Source organism: Miniopterus natalensis, chromosome 15 (genome assembly GCF_054644295.1).
Source record: "Miniopterus natalensis isolate mMinNat1 chromosome 15, mMinNat1.hap1, whole genome shotgun sequence".
NCBI lineage: Eukaryota > Metazoa > Chordata > Mammalia > Chiroptera > Miniopteridae > Miniopterus > Miniopterus natalensis.
Window position 1 is genome coordinate 31,955,252 of NC_142095.1, and position 22,870 is coordinate 31,978,121.

The window sequence follows — 22,870 nt, forward strand, 5'->3', positions numbered from 1 at the left end:
CAGGCCTCAAAATTGACTCCACAGCTCCACTGCTGCGAGGTCGTCTGAAGAAAAGAGATGTGCACACAATTGGAGCTTCAGGACTGTGAGCCATTTTTGTGATCTTTTTCTATTAATGTGACCCAAGGTTGTGGTCACCCTGCCTGGCAGTTTGCTCCTCAAAGCAATCTGTAGGGCTTTGATTTTAAAAAGGAGAAATACAAAGTCTGCAACCAAATATTTCATGAGCTGATGGAGATACAGACCCCACCTGAGGCCCTGGACCGGTCAGGGTCCCTGGAGAGACCAAGAGGGCATCTGGAACCTCTTTTTTCACATGACACAGAGCCCAGAGGAAATCACATAATTACTCACCGCCAGGGTGAGCTGGGTTCCCAAAATGCCACATTGCTTTGTTTATGTCTGGAATGATATCAGCTCAGTGCTGTCACCCTGGTTACCTCATGCTAATCAGGAACTCTAATTAGCAGCCACATCTGATTAATTAAAAAAGGGGGCTTATTATTAAGTGACAGTTTGGTAGACAAAATCCTTCAAAACATGGGGCTCTGGGTAGGGGGGTGAAACTCGATTAAAAAGTTCCTTCTAAGGGAAGATCTCAAGCACCATGGCCATAAAAACACTTGCTATTTTTCGAGTGCCCATTTCGGGCCAGGCACTGTGCTTTGTGCTTTCCTTGTTTTAGCTCATTTCACTTTAACCACAGCTTTGTGAGGAAACTGAGACATAAAGAAATTTAACTAACATGTTCAGAGATGCATAGAGAGTGAGCAGCAGAGCCAGAACTCACATTCAGGGCGTCTGACCCCAAAGCCTTGATGACTGTTATATTGTCATTCCTTATTCATATTCATTCATTCATTCATTCATTCATTCATTCATTCATTCATTCATTCATTCATTCATGTATGCATGCATTTATTGAGCTCCTACTGTGTGTCAGGCACTGTTCTGGGCATTTAGGACATAGCAGTGAACCAGAAAAAGTCTCTATCCTCCCAGAGCTTCCTTCGTATTAGAGGGAGGCAGACAAATTAATAAACATATGAGCGCTAAAAATAAGAAAAATAAAGCAGGCCCTGGCTGGGTAGCTCAGTTTGTTAGAGTGTCATCCAGATACACCAAAGTTGCAGGTTCAATCTCCAGTCAGGGCATATATAAGAAGCAACTAATGAATGTATAAATAAGTGGAACAACAAAACTGATGTTTCTCTTCCTCTCTCTAAAAAATCAATAGAAATCTTTTTGAAAAGAAAAATAAAGCAGAATTAGGGGACAGAGAGAGACAGGGAAGGGTGTTATTTTAGGTAGGGTGGTCAGGGAAGGCCTCTGGGAGGAGATGACATTTGAGCAGAGACCTGAATGAAGGGAAGGAACCAGGCTTGAGGTTATCCAGATGAAGAGCCAGAGGCAGAACATGTCCCTGGCCTCCCTGATACCGGTCTGTAAGTGCTTTTTTTCTGCCAAATCAAACCTGAGTGAATTTGAGGGTCTCACTGTGCCATCTCTGCCTGGCAAGAAGAGGTGCTCAGAAACGTTTGCCAGGAGACACGATCACTCTATGCAATGTCTGATCCAGGATCAGACAAAAAGTGCTATAAAGGGAATTATCAAGACAATTAGAGAAATTGGATATGGACTGTAGATTAGGTAATTGTATTGTAACAGTGTGAAACTTTATGCATTTGATAATGTACTGTGGTTATGTAGGGGGATGTCCTTTTTCTTAGAGGAGATAATGCTCATGTTTTAAGAGAAGCAGGGTCCAAATGTCAGCAACTTACTCTCAAGTGGATTAGCAAAATCACCATCATCATCTTTATTATTATTATGTTTGTGATGTGTGTGTGTGTGTGTGTGTATTGTTCTATCCACTTGGTTAAGCTAAAACTACACTTCCTGGAATCCCCTTCTCTGTGTGGTTCTGGAAGAGTTGGCCAAAAGCAACATTTGCCCAAGGTTTGGATGGCAGAAGTAAAGCAGGAGCCATTGCTCTCTGAAGGTCTTCAGGGTTGGATGCAGCGAGACACCTGTGTGCTCCCAGAGGTGCAGTGTGGGAGGGGTCCAGCTTGTCCTTGCTCTCCCCTGCCCAGTGCCCTGCTGACCAGTGGCTCCAGATTGTCCAGCAGATATCTAGAGCTGGGAGCTATGCAGAGGTAACAGCCTTCCCTAGACTTACCCCCTGGCTGACTGCTTTATTTGCAGGTTAGAGCTCAAAAGGGCCCCTTGTTCTAAACGCAGGAAAGAAGTACTGTCAAAGGTGCTGAAATCAGACTTTTCCTTCCTTCCATGGTTTCTCTCTTGACTGGTCATGGTGTTTTTTAGTTTACTATTTAATATTGTCCTAAGTAAAGGAAAACTTGAACTCTGACTCTTTAGTATAAATTTTACTGTTCATCTATTTTTTTAAACCATTTTTATTGACTTTTAGAGAGAGAGGAAGGGAGAGGAGAGAGAGAGAAACATCAGTGTGAGGGTGGAACATTGATCGGCTGACTCCTGCAAGCTCCCTACTGGGGATGGAGCCTGCAACCAGGGCGTGTGCCCTGACCAGGAATTGAACCAGCAACCTTTTGGGGCATGAGATGATGCCCAACTATTGAGCCACGCTGGCCAGGGTGCTCAGAGTTATTTTCATCCACACATTCCAAGACTTTTTGGAAGTCCAGCTCTATCTCACTGAATTGTGAGTACGAGTCTCTCTCTCTGTGTCAGGGAAAAGAAATATTGTATGTATATTTAATCTGATAAAAGAGGCCATTGTGCTCCCACCCCCAAGAATCGAAGATCTGATGTTGTAGATCATAGAACCTTTATTATTTTTCCTCTAAATTCTTAGAAATGTACATAACGTACATGCTCTAGTTATGACACCATTTATAGACATTTAAAATGCATCTTCATTTATAAATATTTTACATTTGGTCCATAGAACAGATAATTTTACTAAATAATACTGTAATTTTTTTAAAACAGGCTCTGTATATAGTTTCAATATGTTTATATTACATATATTTTTTTATATAGAGATAGATTTACTTGGTGTTCTGAGAATAAATCCTTATTGCAAAAAAAAAAAAAAAAGCATATATGATAATACAATATCTTCCCCCCCACCCAGGGCAAATACTAAAAAAAGTTACACATATTCACAGTTCTCACAGTAATTGTACGACACGTAATATTGTGCTATATAAGTAGGTTTGGATGGAAATCAGTTAGGGGATTTCTGGCCAAACACCTCACTTAGGTTGGCTTACAAACATGAAATACACTGCATTTGTCTTAAAAAGACTTGGTCTTAGTATCACACTGAAGAACAAAGAGAAAGTTTAGAGTCTTCCTGCCCTTATTCTGCAGGAATTCACACAGGCTGGGGAGGGGCGGGACCGTGAGACAGTGCGGGGTTCCTTTCCGTCTAAACCCTGTAGTTTAACAACACATATGCAGTGTGATCCTGGATTCACCAGTCGGCATTTGGGATGCCTTAGCTATGAGACTATTTTACAGATGATCTCGGGAAAAGGTTTTAGATTTCCTACACAATATCAAACAAGACCTATATACCACGCGTAAGGATGAATGTACGAGTGTGTGCATTTATATGTGTACAAGTACTTCTTGTTTTCTCTACAATAATGTGCTTAATATTCTGAGGGTAATACCTTATTGCAAGAACTGGTATGCTGGTCACTGGTCACTTTCAGATGAGAATGACAAGAGATTTAAAAACCCACAGTCACAGTTATTTACCATAGTTATTAAGGATTAGTTGTAAAACACAGTTTGTGAGCTAACTGGCTAAGGAGCTACAGGGCACAACAGACAATTTGCTACTTGGGAACCCATCTTCCTGGCAAATGAGAAACACTGAGTTACTGGGGCTTGCAAGGAACTGTCTTCACCCGATTTGCCGATCTGCCACCACCACCGCGGAGCCCATTCCTGAAAGAACAACCACGACTTCCCAGGGAAGCAGTTTCACTCTTGGAAGCACTTTGGAGGCGGGGGTGGGGGTCTGGATTAACACTAGCTCCTCGGTTAGTGGCAGGGCAGATTTTAGTGGCAGTGAGGGGATTCCTGCTGAGGGATTTCAGAGAAGGTGAGAAGGCAGCAGCTTCGAAGGGGGTGGCAGTGAGGGAGATAGTTTTAAAAAGATAACTGGATCCGTTTTGACTCAGGGGCAGGACTTGACCTTGATTTCCTCTGCAACTGTTCTGTGCTTGGTAAAGCTGGGCCTCCTAAGAGAAACTGGGGCTTCGATTAGGGAACTTCCCCAGCAGGATCTTAGGTCCCCAGAATGGCGATTAAAAAATTAATTGTGCTTGTGGCGGTTTTCCAATGAGCAGGGCCAGGTGCAGCCAGAATGGCCTGGTGAGGCTGCGGGAAAGCGTCGCCGCAGAGATCTCGCTCAGCCTGCGGGGGAAAAGGGACACTACGCAGACTGCTTGAGAAGCTCGTCTGGGAATGCTGATGCGGTCCTTGGGGCTCGTTTTAAAGCCAGCTGCCTCGGGAAGGAGAAAACCAGAAAATGAAAGAGCTCTGCTGGCTCCCTGCTACTTGAGTGAGCTCTCCCTAGAAACCTGTTATACAAAATGCCCTTTTCATGTGTACAGAGCAGCGTTCCGATGGAAACGAACTCCTGCAAAGTCCAAGATAACAGTCATGGGTTTCGGCAGTAAGAGAACAGTCAGGAAAATGACTAAAAGCCAGGAGGGTGCAGCCTCCCCGTGTCACACTCGCTGGCGGGATAAAAATGATCTACTGCGGCAGGAAGTCACAAATGCCCACCGCTTGATGCTAATGGGCCCCAGATTAAAAAGGTCATCAGCCCGCAGGTGCTGGAGCCGTCGAGTATCTTTGCCCAAGGCAGGACCCACCAGGAGTGAGACTGTCCCCCACCTCCCCTCTGCGTGGTGATGGTGTCTGGACTCGCCACTCGAGGTAGGTTGAGATAGAGAGTATCTTCAGACATCAAGTGGTGGTCATGCTCAGCCAGGTTGGGGGTGAGAGCTTCGAGTCGGCGAGCCACCCTGCACCCCTAGATGTAGGCCTCTTTGCTGCCTGAGCTGCTGGCCTGGGGCTGTTCTGGACCATTCTCTGGGCGAACGATGTCTTCGCTGGGCTGGATCATGACCTGAATGCGCTGTGGGCACCGGGGAGAATTTGGGCTGAGATGGAAGGAGACTGGCCTTTCTGTCTCCCCACCTTCTTTTCAAGTCTATTTTGTCTGTACCCAGACTCTGGCCACGTCTCCACATCCTCCATACCCTCCGATGCTCCCATGCACACCTCCTCTCACTTGGGTTACAGCGATACTCCCCACTGGCCCTCTATGTCCATTCTTGACTGACCATCATCCCCTTCATTCTGTTCTCAGTATAGCAGCTGGAGGAGTTATGTTAGGGATTGCGTCCCTCGTCAGGATGCAACAATGGCTCCCATTTCACCAAAGTCTTGTAAGGCCCCACGTGATCTGCCCCATCATCTCAGACCTCCATGTCCTTCCCTCATCCCCTCGCTTACTTCACTCCAGCCACGCTGGCCTCCTCACTGCTCCCCATACACACCAAACATGTACCTGCCTCAGGGCCTTTGCACTTGCTGTACCCTCTGCCCGGTACATCCTTCCTTTCAGTTAGTTACACAGCTTGATGTCTACTTCCTTAGGTCTTGGCTCTGTGTTCTCTCCTCAGTGAGGCCTCGCCCAACATTCCCTAAACACCTTCCTACTTTATAGGAACTCCATCGTACTCCTCCCATCTAATGCATTTTTATTTTGTTATTTGTTGATCTTCCTCTACTAGAATATAAGCTCCAAAAGGGTGTGATTTTTGCCTGTTTTGTTCCATGCTGTGTCCCCAGTACTGACAATAGTGTCTGGCATATAGTAGGTGTTCAATACATATTCGCTTGGTGGATGAACTTCCCACTACCTTCTCCACGCACATCCTGCAGTCCTGCCTCATCATATAACACCCTGTCTTCAGACATGCCTTTTCCTTTCCCATCACTGTGCTTTTGCACAGGCTGTGCTCTCTTCCACAAATGCAGACCTGACTTCCTTTTGAGGATCAGGAGAGAATAATGGAAAATGAAAACACTAAACTTGGAGTCAGAAAAAAAGGCTGCAAGCCCAAGTAAGTTATTACTTACTAATAACTTACTGTAGGGGAGATGGGTAACTGGTTTCCTCATTTGGCCTGTTTCTCCATCTGTGATACAAGGAGGCTGCCCACCACCCACCTTCCCTATGCTGCAGACCTGAGATCCCCTCCTTCTGGCTCTGAGTGGGTCTAGCAAGTACATCTTGGTGGGAAACAAGGTTGAGAGCCACTGATCTGGGCCTTCCCAGCCATGGTCCTCCATAATCTGATGCTCCACCATTTCTCAGTGAAATCTCCTCAACCTACACTTACACTGTTAACACCTCTAGCACCTGGCTACCTCCAGCACAGCCTTGTTTCACTCAAGAATATGATATAACTTAACAAAGAGCTGGCATGGACCTAGTATGTGCTAGGTGGTCATGCTTTGTCTGTCCATGAGGATAAGACCATGTTTTCTCTTTATCAAGCTCACAACTGTGGTACTGAGTAAGCCCTCAATACATCTGATTCCACCCTTCATCTGCTCTGAACCCTCGATGGCTCCCCAGTACCCTCAGGATAAAGTCCAAGGTTCTTGTTCTGATCTTCAAAGCCCTCCATGATCTGACTAGGCTTTAAGTTACCAACCTCATTAGCCACACTGATCAGTTTATACCTCTTCTAGGAACATTCTTCTGCTTCTACTTTTAACTCTGGCTCATACTTAGCTATCCCTTCTTTCAGGAAGCCTTCCCTAACCCTCCTCAACTCAGGCAGGGCTCACCCATCTCCCCGGTTTACCCCAATCATGGCACCTCTAACACTCCATTGTCATTGGTTATTGGTTTATTTGTCCCCCCAGCTAGTCCATGAGCTCCACTGTGCCCAGCACAGTGAGGGAAGGGGACGAATGATGCAAAGGGTGCAGAAGGGGCTTACCTGCTTCAGGGAGCCCTTTAAGGTGAGGAACATGTAGGCCATGTACCCAGGGATGAGGACCATGGAAGACAGAGCCATGAGCCAGCCTACGCCCTGGCCCCACTTGGGGAAAACATAGCTTCCCATGGTGAGTGGAGTCATCTGCACAGCACTGAAAATGAACACACCCTGCGAGAAGTGGGGGGCAGTCAGTCATGCATACTGGATAATCAAGGCCCCTCTTAGATCCTGCAGCCAATAGGTCCACAGCCCTCCACCCCTACCCTGAGGATGACCCTCACCAGGACCCAACATCTTGGGAATCCTGCACCAAAGGCCACTTCCAGTACATAAGGAGCCCTTGTGCATGACAGAAGAAGGTATCCCCTCTTGGAGGACCAATAGCAAAAGGAGCCTTCTCCATGACAACCAACAGAAAAGGGCACCCCTCCCAGGAGAACCAATACAAAGAAGGCACACTCTCTGAAAGGACCAACTGAAAAAGGTGGTTCCTCTGAGAGGACCAATAGAAAAAACACCCCTTTCTCCCAAGTTAACCAGCTTGGCAAGCAGGACAGAGTTGGATGTCAGTCCCCATTCGCCATTGGCTGGGTGCCCTTGTGCAGGACACAACACTTGTAGCAGCCCAGCCCCCACACCAAGGACCTGAGGCATCCCCCTCCCAGGCCTGCTCATGCCCCAGCTTCCCCCTGCAGAAGGGGACGAGAGATGCTGAGAATGAGAGGCCTCCCCATATGAATAGTTTGCGCTTCAGAATCGGGCCGACCTGGTTTGAATGCTGCACAGACACACTGGGTGATGCTGGCTGGGTGAGCACTGGATGTGAGCCAATAATGTCTATTTTTCTGAGTTTTCTGAGAATGATGTAATATGTCTGGCATCATGCAGGGCACAAAGTAGACGCTTAACAAATGGGAGGGACTAGTATTATTAGGAAACAGGGGTCTGGGGTCTCTTCCATCTACCTCTGCCTCCAGAAGTTTCTCTCTAGACCCGAGCTGCCCCAGGGCCTAGTCTGTGCTCATCCTAACAGGGCTGGTCAAGCGTGGTCCTTACCGCCACAATGATGGGGGTGAAGAAGGACCAGCAGAGTTTCCACCAGATGCAGGGCCTGGAGCCAACCATCTCTTGTATGTTGTCATAGAATCGGTTGACACCTGTGACATTTGGAGCAAAAGCAGGAGGATGGATGAGTTGTGGGTATTAGAGGCTAAACTCAATCTGTCACTTTCTCATAGTATGACCACATGCAAGTTACCTAACCTCTCTGAGCCTCAGTTTCCTCATCTGTAACATGGGGTTAATGCTCTGAGGGGTGCTCATTAGTATTCAATAACTAAGTCTCCACAGCAAGTGGGTTGTGTTGAAAAGCAAACCACCTTAATGTGAAAATATCTACCAAAAATCAGATATGCTTACAAAAGGTGTCCCATCACCCTTAGTGTCCCTCCCAGGCAACATCTATCCCAGCCATTCCTGCAAAGCCCCGATGACCCGATGCTATCAGCAACTGGTGATGGATTGCAAAGAAGAACTGCAAATCCTGCAAAGACCCACAGATGTCATGAAGTTCACGAGAGTGATGCTGGACACTGCTCCCATTATAAGCAAAGTCACTGACCAGGAGGGATCTGATAGCACCAGACCAGTTAGAGTTGGGGAAAGGAAAATGGGGAGGGGAGTGAGGTGGCAAAGACAATATAATGATTATCAAGTACTAAGAGGGACCCTGGAGAACGTTTCTCTCAAACGCATCATCTTGCTGTAATAATCGAAAAGTAGGGAAGGATATCCTTTGACTATCACTCAGTTGGGTCTGGACACTTAGGCCACAAAATCAACAAATAAAATCACATTCCCTTCATTCTTTGTTGTAAGATAGTGCATACTTTTAACTTTAGAATTTTTTGTAGTTTTGGTTTCCCTTTTCTAGATAAAATCTCAAACAAACCATTTTATCCCAAAATTTACAAAGAAATTTTGGTTTCCATTTTAAATGAGTTTAACTGTCCTTCTTATGGTGTCTTCTAAATAGGGGATGTCCTGTGCTAGCATCATCGAGCTGCTGTGAGAACTAAATACATGAATGTATGGAAAGGGCCTGGTGTTCAAGCTGTATTGGTTGAATGATGCTTGAAGAAAGGAATGAATCAATGAATGAATGAGTGAGGGATGGAGGAGGGGTTGATGCTCACCATAAAACCAGGAAATGGAGACACATTCAAAGAACACGAGGAACAGCAGGCTCATGCCACTGGCAGAGTAGTAATCAAAAAGCTTGAAGACGTAAATGCCCCCCTGCAGGAGGAAAAGCGGTGAGAGTGAGACCCCTTCTGTGAGGGACCAGTGCATTCAATTCACAGTCAACGGGGCTTTATAGTGTGATGATGCTGGGGTTAGGCTAAACTGCAGCATGAAGGCTTGCGGGTAGATTTGAGGAAGCACTTGAGACCCTGAGAGGATGTGGGTGTTGCTTTTCTGACAATTCTGAAGAAAATGTGCAGGGGGTGGAGGGAAATGCCCCAACTCTGGTAATACTGGAGGGCAGAAAGAGGAGCCATCTGTCCACAACGTTACATCAATCATGTCCTTCCCCTGCTTAAAGTCTTCCATGGCTTAAATAAGACAATAACATAATACATAAATAAGTAGAAAGATATAAAATAAGATAATAAAATAAAATCCAGATGCCTTGGCCTTCAAGGTCCTGCATGATCTCTGGTTCTACATCCCCTACTTAGCCCCTCATTCCCTCTTCCCCTACACTGGCCTTCTTTTTGTTCCTCAAGTTCACCAAGCCCATTCCCACCTCAGGGCCTTTGCACCTGCTGTGATTTCTTCCCCTTAACTAGATCTTCCCCTGGCTGGCTCTTCCTCTCACCTCAGAGGGACTGTCCCTGACTACTCTGTCAAGGTAGCATCTTTCCCATCCCTGCTGGTCATTCTCTGTTCCACTATCTTCTTTCTTCATGGCATTTAACAATCTAATGTGTATGTCAGTCTTGTCCAATAGAGCAGATACTGTCTCTCAGGCCCATAGTAGGTGTTCATCAGCTATGAAGGAATGAATGAACAATAATTCTAGGTCTGAACTGTATTTAGATCCAGGGGTGGTTTTGTGGCTCATAAATCAGACCCACAAGGCTGAGCTCATGGCTTTAGGGTCATTTATATTTATCGTAAAATTCATCAATTATGTTTCTGTCTTCTGAGTAGGCTGGGAGGGCTTGAACGCAGAGAAACTTGCTTGTTAATATCCATAGGAAAAAAAAAGAGTAGGAATGAGAGGAAAGGACAGTGTCAACTTCAAATGCCCAACTAACTCCACCTTGATGCTCCAGTTAATTTCTTTTTTAATCCTCAGGATATGTTTGTATTGATTTTAGAGAGCGGAAGGGAGGGAGGGGGGAAGGGAGGAAGGGGGTAGAGAGAGAGAGAGAGAGAGAGAGACATCAATGTGAGAGAGAAACATCAATCGGTTGCCTCTTACATAAACCCTGACCAGGGACAGAACCCGAAACCTAGGTATGTGCCCTGACCGGGAACTGAACCGGCAACCTTTTGGTGCACGGGATGATGCTCTACCAACTGAGCACCCGGCCAGAGCTCCAATTAATTTTTATGAGTTCTTTAAAACTCAGACCCTGCATTCCTTCCTCCAGGAAGAGTACCTGGTGCCCCAGGTCAGGTTAGGGGTTATATTCTCTAGCTCTGCCCATCATTTCTGGCTCATTGTCTGTATCTCCCATCAGCCCAGGGGCCCTTTAAGGGCAGGGACCCCCATCTTCCCTCTTGCAGTGTGTGCCAGCTTGGCATGGAGATGGTATAGTTAATGAACAAGGGGAAGGTGAGTTAAGACAAGGCTGGAGTGAAGAGGGCCTGGGAGTGGCTCTGGGCAGGCAGACCAGAGGTGTGCCAGGTGCTGGCTGCGCTTACCTGGGTGATGTTAGAGAGGCCAATCAGGTAGGAGACGACGCAGACGGCAGCAATGAAGAGCTCCCTGCGGTTGCGGAGGAGTCTGGGGTACTCGTCCACCAGAGCCGTGATGAAGCCCTCCACGGTGCAGAACTTCAGGGGGAATGGGCGTCAGCCACCTGCGGCCGGCCCCAACCCCGACCCACCCAAAGTCTGACTCTGGCCGGAGACCCGAGAGCCCAGCAGCATCGAGACAGCAGAGCCAGTTGAGCCCCAGGATCCAGGCCTGATCTGCCCCTGCTTCCCTTTGTGAACTCAGGAGAGTCCCTTCCCTCTGAGCATCAGTTTTCCCATCTCAAAAATGGGGAAAGTAGCTGAGCTGTTCCCTGAAGTTCAACACAGTGGGACATTCTAGGGGTCTGAAACTCTTGGCCATCTTCTCAGGGGGCCTAGGGCAGTGACCTCCTCTCTCTGCTTCCTCCCAGATGGGCAAGGCTGGGTGAGGGGCGCCTCAAGGGGTCAGGGAGAACGTCCTCACCTGGCTGTCAATGCCCAACATCAGCAGCATCGAGAAGAAGAGAATGGCCCAGAGGGGAGAGATGGGCAGCTGGGTCACTGCCTCTGGGTATGCCAGGAACGCCAGGCCGGGGCCTGCAGGAGAAAGGATAAAAAAATAAATAAAACGTACCAAGCACCTACAGCATATTCAGTACACACCCACTAAGTTTCTTTTTATTTCATCTTCTAAGAAACCTTGTGGGTGAGGGTTGTCAGCCTTTCTCTCTACATGAGGAATGAGTGTGTGTGGCGGGGGAGGCTGTAGGGTTGGGTCCAGAGGCCAGGGGACCAGGGGCCGGCCGGCAGTGGGGCGGTACAGGGGCAGAGAGGTGCCCAGATGGAGAAATAGTTAGGAGGCAGAACAGGCAGATCCTGGCATTGGCTGGTTTGCTAGTGAAGGTGACACAAGGGCCCAAGGTGATGCTGCGGCTCTGTCCTGTGCACTGGGTGGCAGAGCCCTTTGCTGCAATGGGGAGCACGCAGAAGGCGGCTTGGGGAGGTCAGTTTGGGACATGTTGTGTTTGAGTGTCTGGGTGGGGTGACATTCAAGAGATCAGGGTAAACGTTGGCAGGAAAAGGAAAGAGACTATAACTTCCCTGAGGTCTGGCTCTGGAAAGAGGGGTGGTGGCTGGGAGTTCCAGAGAAATGAGGTGGCGGGCTGCCCGGGCAGGGGAGGTTTAGGACCTCAGCAGAGAACGTTCCTTCTGCATGACCAACCTAGTTCTCCATGATGGGGAAGGAGCATAGGTTTCCTTCCTGAGCCCCTGGGCCTCTGCTGTACACACAGTGGGTCCTCATGTTTGCTGCTTTCCTGGCTGAGCAGGGAAGGGAGGGCTTGCCTGGGTTTTCCTTGGACCCTGTGCCCGACTATGTGGAGAGAAGAGTGGGCACAGCCCACTTGGTGAGAACATTTTTGGAGCTGAAACAAATGCACGGACTTGGGTGCTTTGTGTCATGGTGCTGAATGTGTCTGACTTGGACCAAAGTTTATACTCTTGGGGCAAGTGAGTCTTCTCCCCTCAGATGTCCAGGATGTGCTGGAAGCGCCAGCATGGCCAGGCTCTGCAATCAGCTAGGTCTGGGCTCAACTCCAAAGTGCTACCACCTTTCTAGCTCCCTGAAGCAGGTAGCCTCAGCGTTAGAAAGGTTCAGGGATACAGTCCACATAAATGCTCCGTGTGCTGCCTGGCACATAGTGACCTCTATGCCAGCGAGCCAAGGGGGTGGTGATATGATGACAGTGAAAGCCTGCGCGATTAACCCCTCCCTCTCCAGGAGCCCCGGTCCTGTGCGGTGCTGACCTGAGGCCGCCACATCAGCAATGGACCTCTTGGTGACATGGGCCATGAAGCCCACGATGGAGAAGATGACAAATCCTGCGAACATGCTGGTGCACGAATTGATGCAGCAGACAATGATGGAGTCCCTGCAGAGAGGGAAGGGCACAGTCAGGGAGGGTGGGACTGGCGAGAAGGTGAGCTAATAGGGAGAGGCTAGCGAAGGGAAGGGGGGGGTGCCTGGGAGTAGGGCTGAAAGGCAGGTGGGTCCATCCCCCACCCCCAGGGCAGGAGCAGAACCAGGACTGGCCAGAGGGATTGGCTCTAAAACAAGTGGAACTGACAGTGGAGAAAGGCCTGGGGGTAGCCTGGAAGGGGCATGGCCCCCGGAGGAAAGTGCTCCTGTGCTTTGGCACCTGTAGACATTGTTGTGGAAATTGTTGTAGCTCCCAAGAGCAATCAAGGATCCTAGGCCCAGCCCATAGGAGAAGAAAATCTGAGTAGCAGCATCCAGCCACACCTATAAGGATAATGACAGAAAATAGTCAAAATTATAATCATAAAGCCACAGTGCCCCAGGGCCCCTTCCAGGTGCCAACCAGCTCTGCGGCAACAATCCTAGTTTGCATAGGAGGGTCAGAGAGCAGCAAAAAACGTATCCTAATGCTGGTCCACTGTGGCTCAGGACTCAGGTGTGCACTTAACCGAGCTGCTGCCCCCTAGTACCCGGGGCCAGGAGGGCCATTCACCTCGGAGTCCGTCAGCTTTTGGAAGTTGGGTGTGATGTAGAAGAGGATGCCTTCCCTGGCCCCGGGCAGTGTCACTCCTCGGAAGAACAGGATGATCAGCATGATGTAAGGATATGTGGCTGAGAAGTAGACCACCTGGGAGGAAAGTAGGTAAAACACGGTCATGCCCCCTCCAATGCACCCATGCCTCCTCCTTCCCCACTTCACCTCCATCTGTACCTGTGGTCACACTAGGCTTGGTTCCAGTTCTCTTCCTCCAGGAAGCCCTCCTGGATTCCTAACCTGCTCTGCTTGGCCACTTTTCTGCAGCCCTTCCTTGGAGTCTGAACCAACCAGCTCAGTGCATGAATTTTCCCTTCCCCTACCCCTCCTACTTTTTGATTTCTGTTTAAATTAAAGTAAAACATGTGAGAGGAAAATTTTAAAAATTTTAAAAATCACATACGAACACACAAAGTTCCTTTCAACAGCCTCTAGAATGTAAGTTACATGAATGACAGGACTTGTCTTGTTCACTTTTCTGTTTTTCCAGGGTCTAAACAGCCCATGGAATATAGTGGACACTCGACAGATGCAAGACAAATACATAAATGCACTGATGTTAACATCTTATTGTTCCTATTTTGAGACTTTCCTTTACATATTGATCACATTTTCTTACAAAACAAGGCTCAAATTAAGTACTTGCCTTTTCAACATGTTTAAAGTTAAAAAACACAGTACATACAGCTTTATTTCTTGTTTTGTTTACTAAAGATTGTTTTACTGTCTCATAACAATGTGATTTTTAATTATACAAAATAGTCTCTCAGGAGGTTCCACCATCCACTGAGGTCACTTCCAATTTTAAATATCAATCTCTATACTGCTACATTGGCCACCCCTGTATACAAAACTTTGTCTGCAAAAGTAGACAAATTATACGAAAAATTACTACAACTTATAATGAAAAAATTATACCAGTCTTTGGAAAAATTTCTAGAAGTAGAATTACTGTGAAAAAAGAAATAAGCTTCTCAAAGGCTTTTAATCCATGTTGCCTAATTCCCTTCCAGAAATGGAACTTTGCCCAGCATTACAGAGTGCACCTTCCCTGCAAAGATGCCAGCAGTGGGTATAATCACCTTAAAAATTATTTTTTGCCAAATCAATCATCAAAAGACAGATCATTGTCGAAAATTACATTTCTTTGCTCACTAGTGTGAAAGAACAATTTTCAAGTTCAATGACCTTTGTAGCTCAGAGTCAAGCTCAGCAGAAATTGTTCTCTGGGTTAGTTTCATCTCCCTGACTTGACTCTGAGATTCTTCAGGGTTAGGAAAGGTGGCCACAATCCCACAGCAAAATCACTGTACTTGGAATTAGGAAAAGGGGATTCGGAACTGTCTGCGTCACCTACAAGCTATGTGACATTGGGTCAATTTCTTATCCACCCTTAGTCTATTTTTTTTCTTGTCTGGAAAATGGGTACAATCAACACTGCTATGCAGAAAGGTTGGTTGCATGAGGACATACAACATGCTTAACATTTGTTGCTAGGTTTTGCACTTCAATATGTCTCCCATGTTCAGCATGGAGCTAGGTACACAGTAGGTGTTCAGTAAATGCTTACTGATAGATTGGGTGACTCACTCAAATGATGCAGTGAGAGAGGCCCTACTCTCTTTCTTCAAGACGTAGCCAGTTGTGTAATGCAGCAAGAACTCTAGATACCACTCCAAAATGATTATAATTGATGTCATGAATTGAGTGCCTACTATGTGCTAGGCAAATGCTACACACTCTGCATAGATTATCCCCCACTCAGTCTTTGTGATAACTCTGTAAGGTACTATTATCGTGATCACTTCACAGATGAGGAGACTAAGGCTTAACTGACTTGCCTAAGAGCACACAGGTAGGCACCACGGGACTGAGATTCAAACTCAGCTCTCTCTCTTCTGAAGCCCTTAGGCCCTACACTCTTCTGCTTCCAAAAGCTGGACCTGGAGACAACTGTGCCCTCCTCCGCCCTGGGTAGCCTAGGGACAGAGCAGAGCTGCTTTGACACCAGTCTTAAATCTGAGAACCTGTTGGGTCCAAAGGTCCCACCAGACTGAAGCAGGGAGTTTTTCATCAGCTGTGCCCATGCCCAAGTGTGGAATTCATTAAGGTTCTGTTTTGCTCATTCAGCTTCTTAGGTAGTCTGAACCTCCCTCTCTCCAGCCTTAGTCAGTTGAAATCCCTTCTCTCCCTTACTTGCTTTAAGACCTCAGACAACATACTTACCCTGAGTCCTTCAGGCCAAGACCAGTGAGGCTTGGCCATCTTCTGTCCCTGGACTCATGGGGTGGGGCTTAAAGGGGGAAAGAAGTAGGGATGAGGCCAGTCTTCCTCCCCCCAGTTTGATCAGCAAGCTCCCTTGATGTCCCCAGGCTGGAACACCCCAACGTGGCCTGGCTTTTCCCTTGCCAATAATTAAAAAAAAATAACTCCCTTGCTAGCTGCTGAGTGCCTTACAAAATCATCATTACCATCATCATCATCATCATCATCATCATCATCATCGGCTCATTTGATTTGCATAACAAACCAACAGATAAGCATACGTATTAGCCCCATTTTTAAAGGAAGAAACTAAGTTTCAGAGAGGTGAAGTGACTTGTCCAAGGTCACACAGCCAAGTCAATGGCTGAGTTGGGATCTGAACTCAGGTCTCTTTGACTATAAGGCCTGAGTATTCAACTATTAATCATTCCATCTCTGTTGCTCCTCAGAGGCTGGGATGTGGAGTGTTCACCTCTGGGCCTGCCCACTCCTAGAACAAGGCTTGGAACAGAAGAGATACTCAGGGACAGTGTTTAGTGGTCCATGAGCAACATTCACTCTCCGTTTTGCAGTGGCTCTGCCAGGTCCGGGGTAATCTCAAGAGACTTAATGTGAGCCTGGCACCATGTTAAGAGGTTGACTTGCATTCTTTCCTTTAATCCTCACACTTTCCCAGAGGTAGGTAATGTTATTCCCATTTTACAGGAAAGAAAACTGAGGCACAGAGAGATGAAGGTACCTGCTTACACTGAGGTTGGATAGGGTTCCTGAGAGGTACAGGCTGCTTGCCCAGAGCAGAGATCCCTTTGTAGACCCACCCCCCTCCAGTTCTCACTGTGAACACCTCTTACCTTTCCAGTCCAGCCAACACCCTTCCAAATACAGAAATACACAAGAATCCAGGCAATGGCCAGGGTGATGGCCAGAGGCCAGCGGATCTGACCCGGCTTATCTAGCCCATCTGTCATCTGATGCATGTTGCGCCTGATGGAACAGGAGGGAGGAGAAAGTCATATGGGGCTGAAGTGACCCAGGCAGCGCAGGCCAGCATGTGGACAGGGGCAATAACCTCCACTGTGATCGTGCTGACATCTGTCATCAGCAAGATCTAAGAGCTGGGTGGGGACTGTGGGGCCCATTATACCAACTGGTAGAAAGCGCTGACCTCCCAGTGCCTTAATTCAGCCACCACTGTTGCTCACCCCTACATTCACTTTCTCCGTCTCCACTCCAGCACCCCGGGATCCTTCTGTTTGCAAGCCTGGTCATGTCACTCTTCCGCTTAAAATTCTGCAGTGAATAGCTCCTTATTGTTTTCAGAATGAAGCCCGGTGGACCTTGCCAGCCTGGATGAGCTGGCCCCTGCTTTTCTCTAGTCTTGGCTCTCACCGCGGTCCCCTCAAACTCTCGTAAGACTGGACTACTTGTCATCCCTTCACTCCAGCCTTGCTTGCACTCACCTGCCTCCAAGGTTTCATGCATATTCTTCCTTCTGCCAACACCTGTCTTCCTGACATTGCTTTTCATCCTTAGATGCCATTCCTCACCTAGACTGGTCCAGGTCCCTCCTTGGGGTCCCCACAGCCTTCCGTGTGTCCCTCCTAACAATGGTCGCTTGGTGTTGTCACTGCCTGTTTACTTAGCCATTTCTTTAACCAGACTGGCACATAGTAGGTGCTCTAGAAACGTTTATTGAATAAATGGTTGAATGAAAAGCCTGGACATGTGAGAGACAACTGCATGTGGGTGATGCCTGAAAGCAGAACCAGCAGGAGCAGAATCTGATTTTTATTTGTAAGGAGACAGCCTAGCTAAGGACATTTCAGTACAGAGAGACTGGCATCATGTGTTCTCACACCTCCTGAGAACTGCTCCGCCTGGCAGCTTATCCAAGGTGCAATGGAACCTTCCAGTATACCCTTTCGAGTTGCCCAGGACAGATGCTTCCTTCACGTCAAAGAGATTTGGGTCAATGGACCTCATTTTGGAAAATTAATGCTCCCAATGTGCATCTTCTATGATGAAACAATCAACATGGCTTTCACTATGAACACTTATTCCAAGTGATTCTGGGCTGGTTTTCAGGATGAATCGGGACTTTACTGGCCTCTCCTAGTGCTTTTCTCGGCCTGTGATGGTTATTCCCCTCCACTGGCCACTGGCCACCCTTCTCCAGCCTGCTCTTTGCCCCGGAGGCTGAATGCTATGGCTCCTGTGCCCTCTAGCTTCTTCTGGGTTTGACCAATAGCAGGAGCTCCAAGGGTGGGAGGAGAGAGATGTTGGGGATGTATTCTCCCTGCTGCCTGTGGCTTTGTCTGCAGCTGGGTTTCTCTACTAACGGTCTAGTGCATGTCTAGTGGCTCTTCCAAGGTTCAGCTCTCTCTGGGGCAGGAAGGGGCTTCACCCTTTCTTGTGGCTCCCTTAGCCCTGCCCACATCTCCACAAACAGTCCTTCACCTAACTCTTCCATCAGCCTTTTGAGGGTGCTTCTGTGCCTGCTGGCCCTGGCTGATATGCCACCCACCACGAGTAACCCTGCACTCACTCCCAGAACTCTACCACAGCGCTGGTCATGTTGGTGGTGTTCACGATGCTGTAGTTGGAAAAGCAGCGGTCTGTGTTCCAGGGGTTGTCACACTGTTTCCACGGCAGCGCCTACAAAGACACAGTGGCACAGCAAACCCTGTTGAGCCCTGTGGGGCTGGCAACAGTGAGTGGTCCTTGTGCACCCTGCCCACCCTTACGGTCCCCTGAACTTCCTCACAGCCATTATCTCATCCCTACTTTCCAACCGCTTCCAAATGCAGATCATGCTATGAGCCCCATTTTAGAGATCAGAGAGGGGCAGCAACTTGCTCAAGATCACACAGCTCCTAAGTGTCATGCTGAGATCTGAACCTCGACCTTTGCACTCTGAAAATGAGCTTTCCAAGCTGCACCATATGGTTTTGTGTCCATCCCAGACCACTGCCCAGCTATGCGACTTTGGGCAAGAGACCTCACCTACTTGAGCCTGTGCACACTGTTAACAGTGAATATTTACACTGCTTGTTCTTTGCACAGATCTAAGCACTTTGCACATATTTACTCCTTAATTCTCACAACCCTAGGAGGTGGGTTTCCCATTTACCCTCACTTTATAAATGAAGCTGTCTCATTCCCAAAGTTGCACAGCTGGTTTATAATAGGGTCAGGGTTTCAACCTAGATCCATATAAAACGGGTTAACAATGCCCACCTTAGAGGAGTGTCATGAGGATTAGACGTCAGCCCACAAAGGCCCTGGCTCAGTGCCTGGTCCGAAACAGGGGCTCAGCGTATGGTGCTACAATTGTGGGGAGACAAGGGCTGCTGAAAACCACCCCTCACCCCCTGCTGCTGGAGGAGTGGCCTTGTCAGCAGAACGGAGGTCCTGGTGGATGGAGGGTGGACTGTGGGTCTGGCTCCTTCTCAAGGAGCAGTTGGGGGGCACTCACCGTGGTGAAGGAATTGTACAAGTAGTAGATAGCCCAGGAGATGATGACAATGTAGTAGATGTTCAGCCAGAAGGACAGCACAGCAGCGGCAAGGCCCACGCCTGGGAGCAAACACTCATTGTGATATTCATTTAATAACCAGTTTCCCCAGGCGTGTCAACTGCTATCATTCCCCACATCTACAATCTCACTCGAACTAGGAGAGAGGCAGGACCTTGGCTAAGGACATACACATCTGGCAAGTGAGGGAGCCAAGCCTTGCGTCTGGGGCCCCCACACAGGCTGGCTGAAGGTGGGGGTGGGGCTGGACTTGCCAGAAAGCGTGATTCTCCACACGTTCACCTGAGTGTCTGTCAGCACTGAGCAAGGAAGCCAAGAAAGTTGCACCTGGCACATGCCAGGGAAACTTGGAAACGAGCTCACAGAGCAGGGCAGGCTGATGTGCATGTGGGGGCCTCTGGATTGGGTCCTCCTCTCTACTGCCCTAGGTTCTGGCGAGTGTGGCCATCTGTCACCTGGCCCCTTGTAACGGCTCCACTCTGCTCAGACGTGGCTGAGCAGCTCCCCCTGTCCACAGGGGTCAAGCGTATTGGGAAGGCCCTGGCTTTGTCACCGTCCTGTGGGCAGGATCACCATCATGACCTGTGGCCCCACTCTGCACACTTACCCTTGAACATGGGGGCCAGCTTCCACACCCCCAGGCCCCCGATGGATGTGTACTGGCCTAGGGAGCACTCCAGCAGGAAGAGAGGGACCCCGGCAAAGATGAGCGTCAGGAAGTAGGGGATCAGGAAGGCCCCTGTGGGGTCAAGAAGAGAGATGCTTGTGGCCCCCCAGCTTTGGAGAAACCCCAGTCAGAGAGCATCACGGCAGGGCATTCTGGGGTCTCTGCCATGATTTCCTTACACTCGGCCTCAAAAACAGCATCTACAGCCAAAGTGAGGACCCAGGAAGCTCTCTGCTCCCAACACAAGCCCTGTGCTTTGCAAATGAAGAGGTGAACTTTTAGGTGTCACTGACAGAGGACAATCACCTTTTCAGAATCCTTTGGTAAAAGGTCAAGAAACAGGAAGCGGGGCCAGATACTCCTTTGGGAGTCTTTAGGGGACCCACTCCCCTAAGGTTGCCCCAGAAAATGTCTAAGTGGGACACCTTCTGTGGGGCCCAGGCCCAGCTGGAAGGTGGCCAGGCTGGCACCTACCGCCGCCGTTTTTTCCGCAGAGATAGGGGAACCTCCAGACGTTGCCCAGGCCGATGGCATAGCCCACGCAGGACATGAGGAAGTCGAAACGGCCCTTCCATGTGTCCCGGTCCGGAAGGTCCGCCGCCTTCTTCTGCACTTTGACCACCAGGGTTTTGGGCTTGTCGTTGGCCACGGGGACCTCGCTAACCTCCGTGGAGATCTGCCCATCAGCCACCTTGCTGCCATTAGTTGCCATGTCTCGGAATTTGGAAACAGGGGTCCTGGCAGGTGGACGTGCAATGTCGGCCCCAGTCCACGTGGACAGCAGTTTTGCGGCTCAAGGTCACCCTAGAACAGAGAGCTGGGGTGACAAGCAATGAAGGGGGGCAAGATTATGGAGCTGCCCCAAAATAACAAACACAAAATAACTCACAAAAGAACGAGGGCCCCAAGAAAGCTCTCCTATAAGCCCTCTTCCTCCCACCAGCCTCTGCTCCCAGAGGAAGGGAGGTGCCTTTTGTTTCCAAAGACATGTGAGGGTGTGTCCTGTGTCTCCTGGACTAGCTTTAACTCTGGCCATCTGTGTCATGTGCCCTCCGTTATGTGTCATGCTTAGTGTTGAGGTCCAAGGTGACCAAACTTCTAGAGAGAAATATTAAGTGCTCCTCATTTTCCTCCCTGGATTTAATTAGGAGATTTTCGTAATAGCCATAGTAGGGTAAGTGATGGCGGATCTGAATAGGGAGGTGTCCTGGCTGCAGGTGGTGGGTGAAGGTGTTACATGAGCACAAACACTGACCATGACCAAAGCCCTCTTTACCACTTTCAAGCTGTGTGACTTTGAGTAAACTTCTTAACCTCTCTGGGCCCCTCTCCCTATCTTTTAAACTGAGGATGATGATAGTACATCCCTCATCAGGTTGTTTTTCTCCACTTACTTATTGAGACACACTGTGCCTGGCAAATAATGAGAACTTGTTGCTATTTCATCAGCAGTTCCCAAGCCTGGCTGTGTTCCCAAGTCATTTGGGAAACTCTGTAAAGACACATTCCCAGTTCCCACCCAAGATGAGCCCCAAATCTATACTTCTAACAAATTCTCTAAAGGATATTCTTATGCCGGGAGCCCAGCCATAGTCCTTAGGTGAGGAAGGACCCCTCGGCCATCCCCAGATATTCTACCTACACGGCAACCTTCTCATCTCTAGTTCCAGAGAGAGTTGAGGACAGTGTGTGACACTGGACTCAGTCCAGTCCTGGGTTCAAATCTCCATTCTGCCTTTTACCAGCTGAATGGCCCTAAGTACTACTCCTGATTGCTCTACGCTCAGTTTCCCCATCTATAAAATGGGAGTCATACTGTCTGCCTTGCAGAATTGTGGCATAACTGAGCTTTCATGGCTTATAAGAGTGCCTTTCCCCAGACTGGTTTGGAAATTATTATGATTTTGGTTTTTGATATTACCTGATGATTTTCTGTGGCGGGTCAGCTTCAGAGCAGCCCCCTCTCCAACTCCTGGGCGAGAGCCTACAAAGGAGAAGAGAGGAGAGGCTGTGAACTGGCAGGTGGCACTGATGGGCAGCCCTGGGTAGAGAGCAAGAGTGCAAGAAGCCTGTGGCTGTGCTGCATATGAGCCCCTTAGAGCCACCCAGCTGGGGTGACTCAGCGAGTTCATGCACCATGGCTGGCCCATGAGGTCCTGGGAGCATGCAGGAATGGGGCCTGCTGCTGTTGGGACAGCTGTGAGAGTGGGCATGAGGGCACTGTGAGAAAGATGTTCCATAATTTTATCAGAAATAAAAAGAAATCACAGAGGGGCTGCAGCTTCTCAGGGTTCCACTGAGAGCCAATGAATGCAGCTGGTATTTTTATCTGTTCTCCACCCAACCTTGTAGTAATGTTGTGGAAAGCCATGTAATAACATAAGAGGGAGCCCCTTGTTTTGTGGAATGAGAAAAGTAGGTTTCAAAACATATTTAGTATGTATGTATGTTCCTATTTTTACCTCCCCCCAGATCTGTTCATTAAAAAACAAAAAACCTAAAGGATCTTCCCTAATATGTCCCCAATGATTAGTTTATAAGTGGTTTTTGTTTTCTTTTTTTGCACTTTCCTGGATTTCTAGAATTATTTTTAAATTTTTACAAAAATTTATAAATAAAATATATTTTGAAATTTCTATGAATTTTTTAAAATTAATAAAATCACTCAGAATAAACTTATGGAACCCTCAGCGCAAACCGGAACATGTGAAGCACTGATCTGTGGACTCTCAGATGAAGGAGCCAAAGCATGTGTGGCCCATGCCCCAGATGGCTTCCTCCCCTCAGCTCTGCCCTGCTGGGGGACCCAAGCTTGCTGTGCACTCGCCTGCGG

General features: G+C 48.3%; 1 protein-coding gene across 1 annotated transcript; it reads right to left on the minus strand.

Moving 5' to 3' along the window:
- Window positions 1–5,041: 5,041 nt before the first annotated feature.
- SLC6A1 (solute carrier family 6 member 1) lies at window positions 5,042–20,749 on the minus strand. Its single transcript, XM_016209969.2, has 14 exons — window positions 20,512–20,749; window positions 19,978–20,109; window positions 19,311–19,411; window positions 18,381–18,490; window positions 16,687–16,819; window positions 13,529–13,663; window positions 13,196–13,299; window positions 12,804–12,928; window positions 11,482–11,594; window positions 10,965–11,096; window positions 9,224–9,326; window positions 8,085–8,185; window positions 7,029–7,196; window positions 5,042–5,146 (listed from the first exon to the last, which is right to left on the minus strand). Exons 1-14 carry the CDS (start codon window positions 20,747–20,749, stop codon window positions 5,042–5,044), a joined length of 1,800 nt encoding a protein of 599 aa, XP_016065455.1.
- Window positions 20,750–22,870: the final 2,121 nt, after the last annotated feature.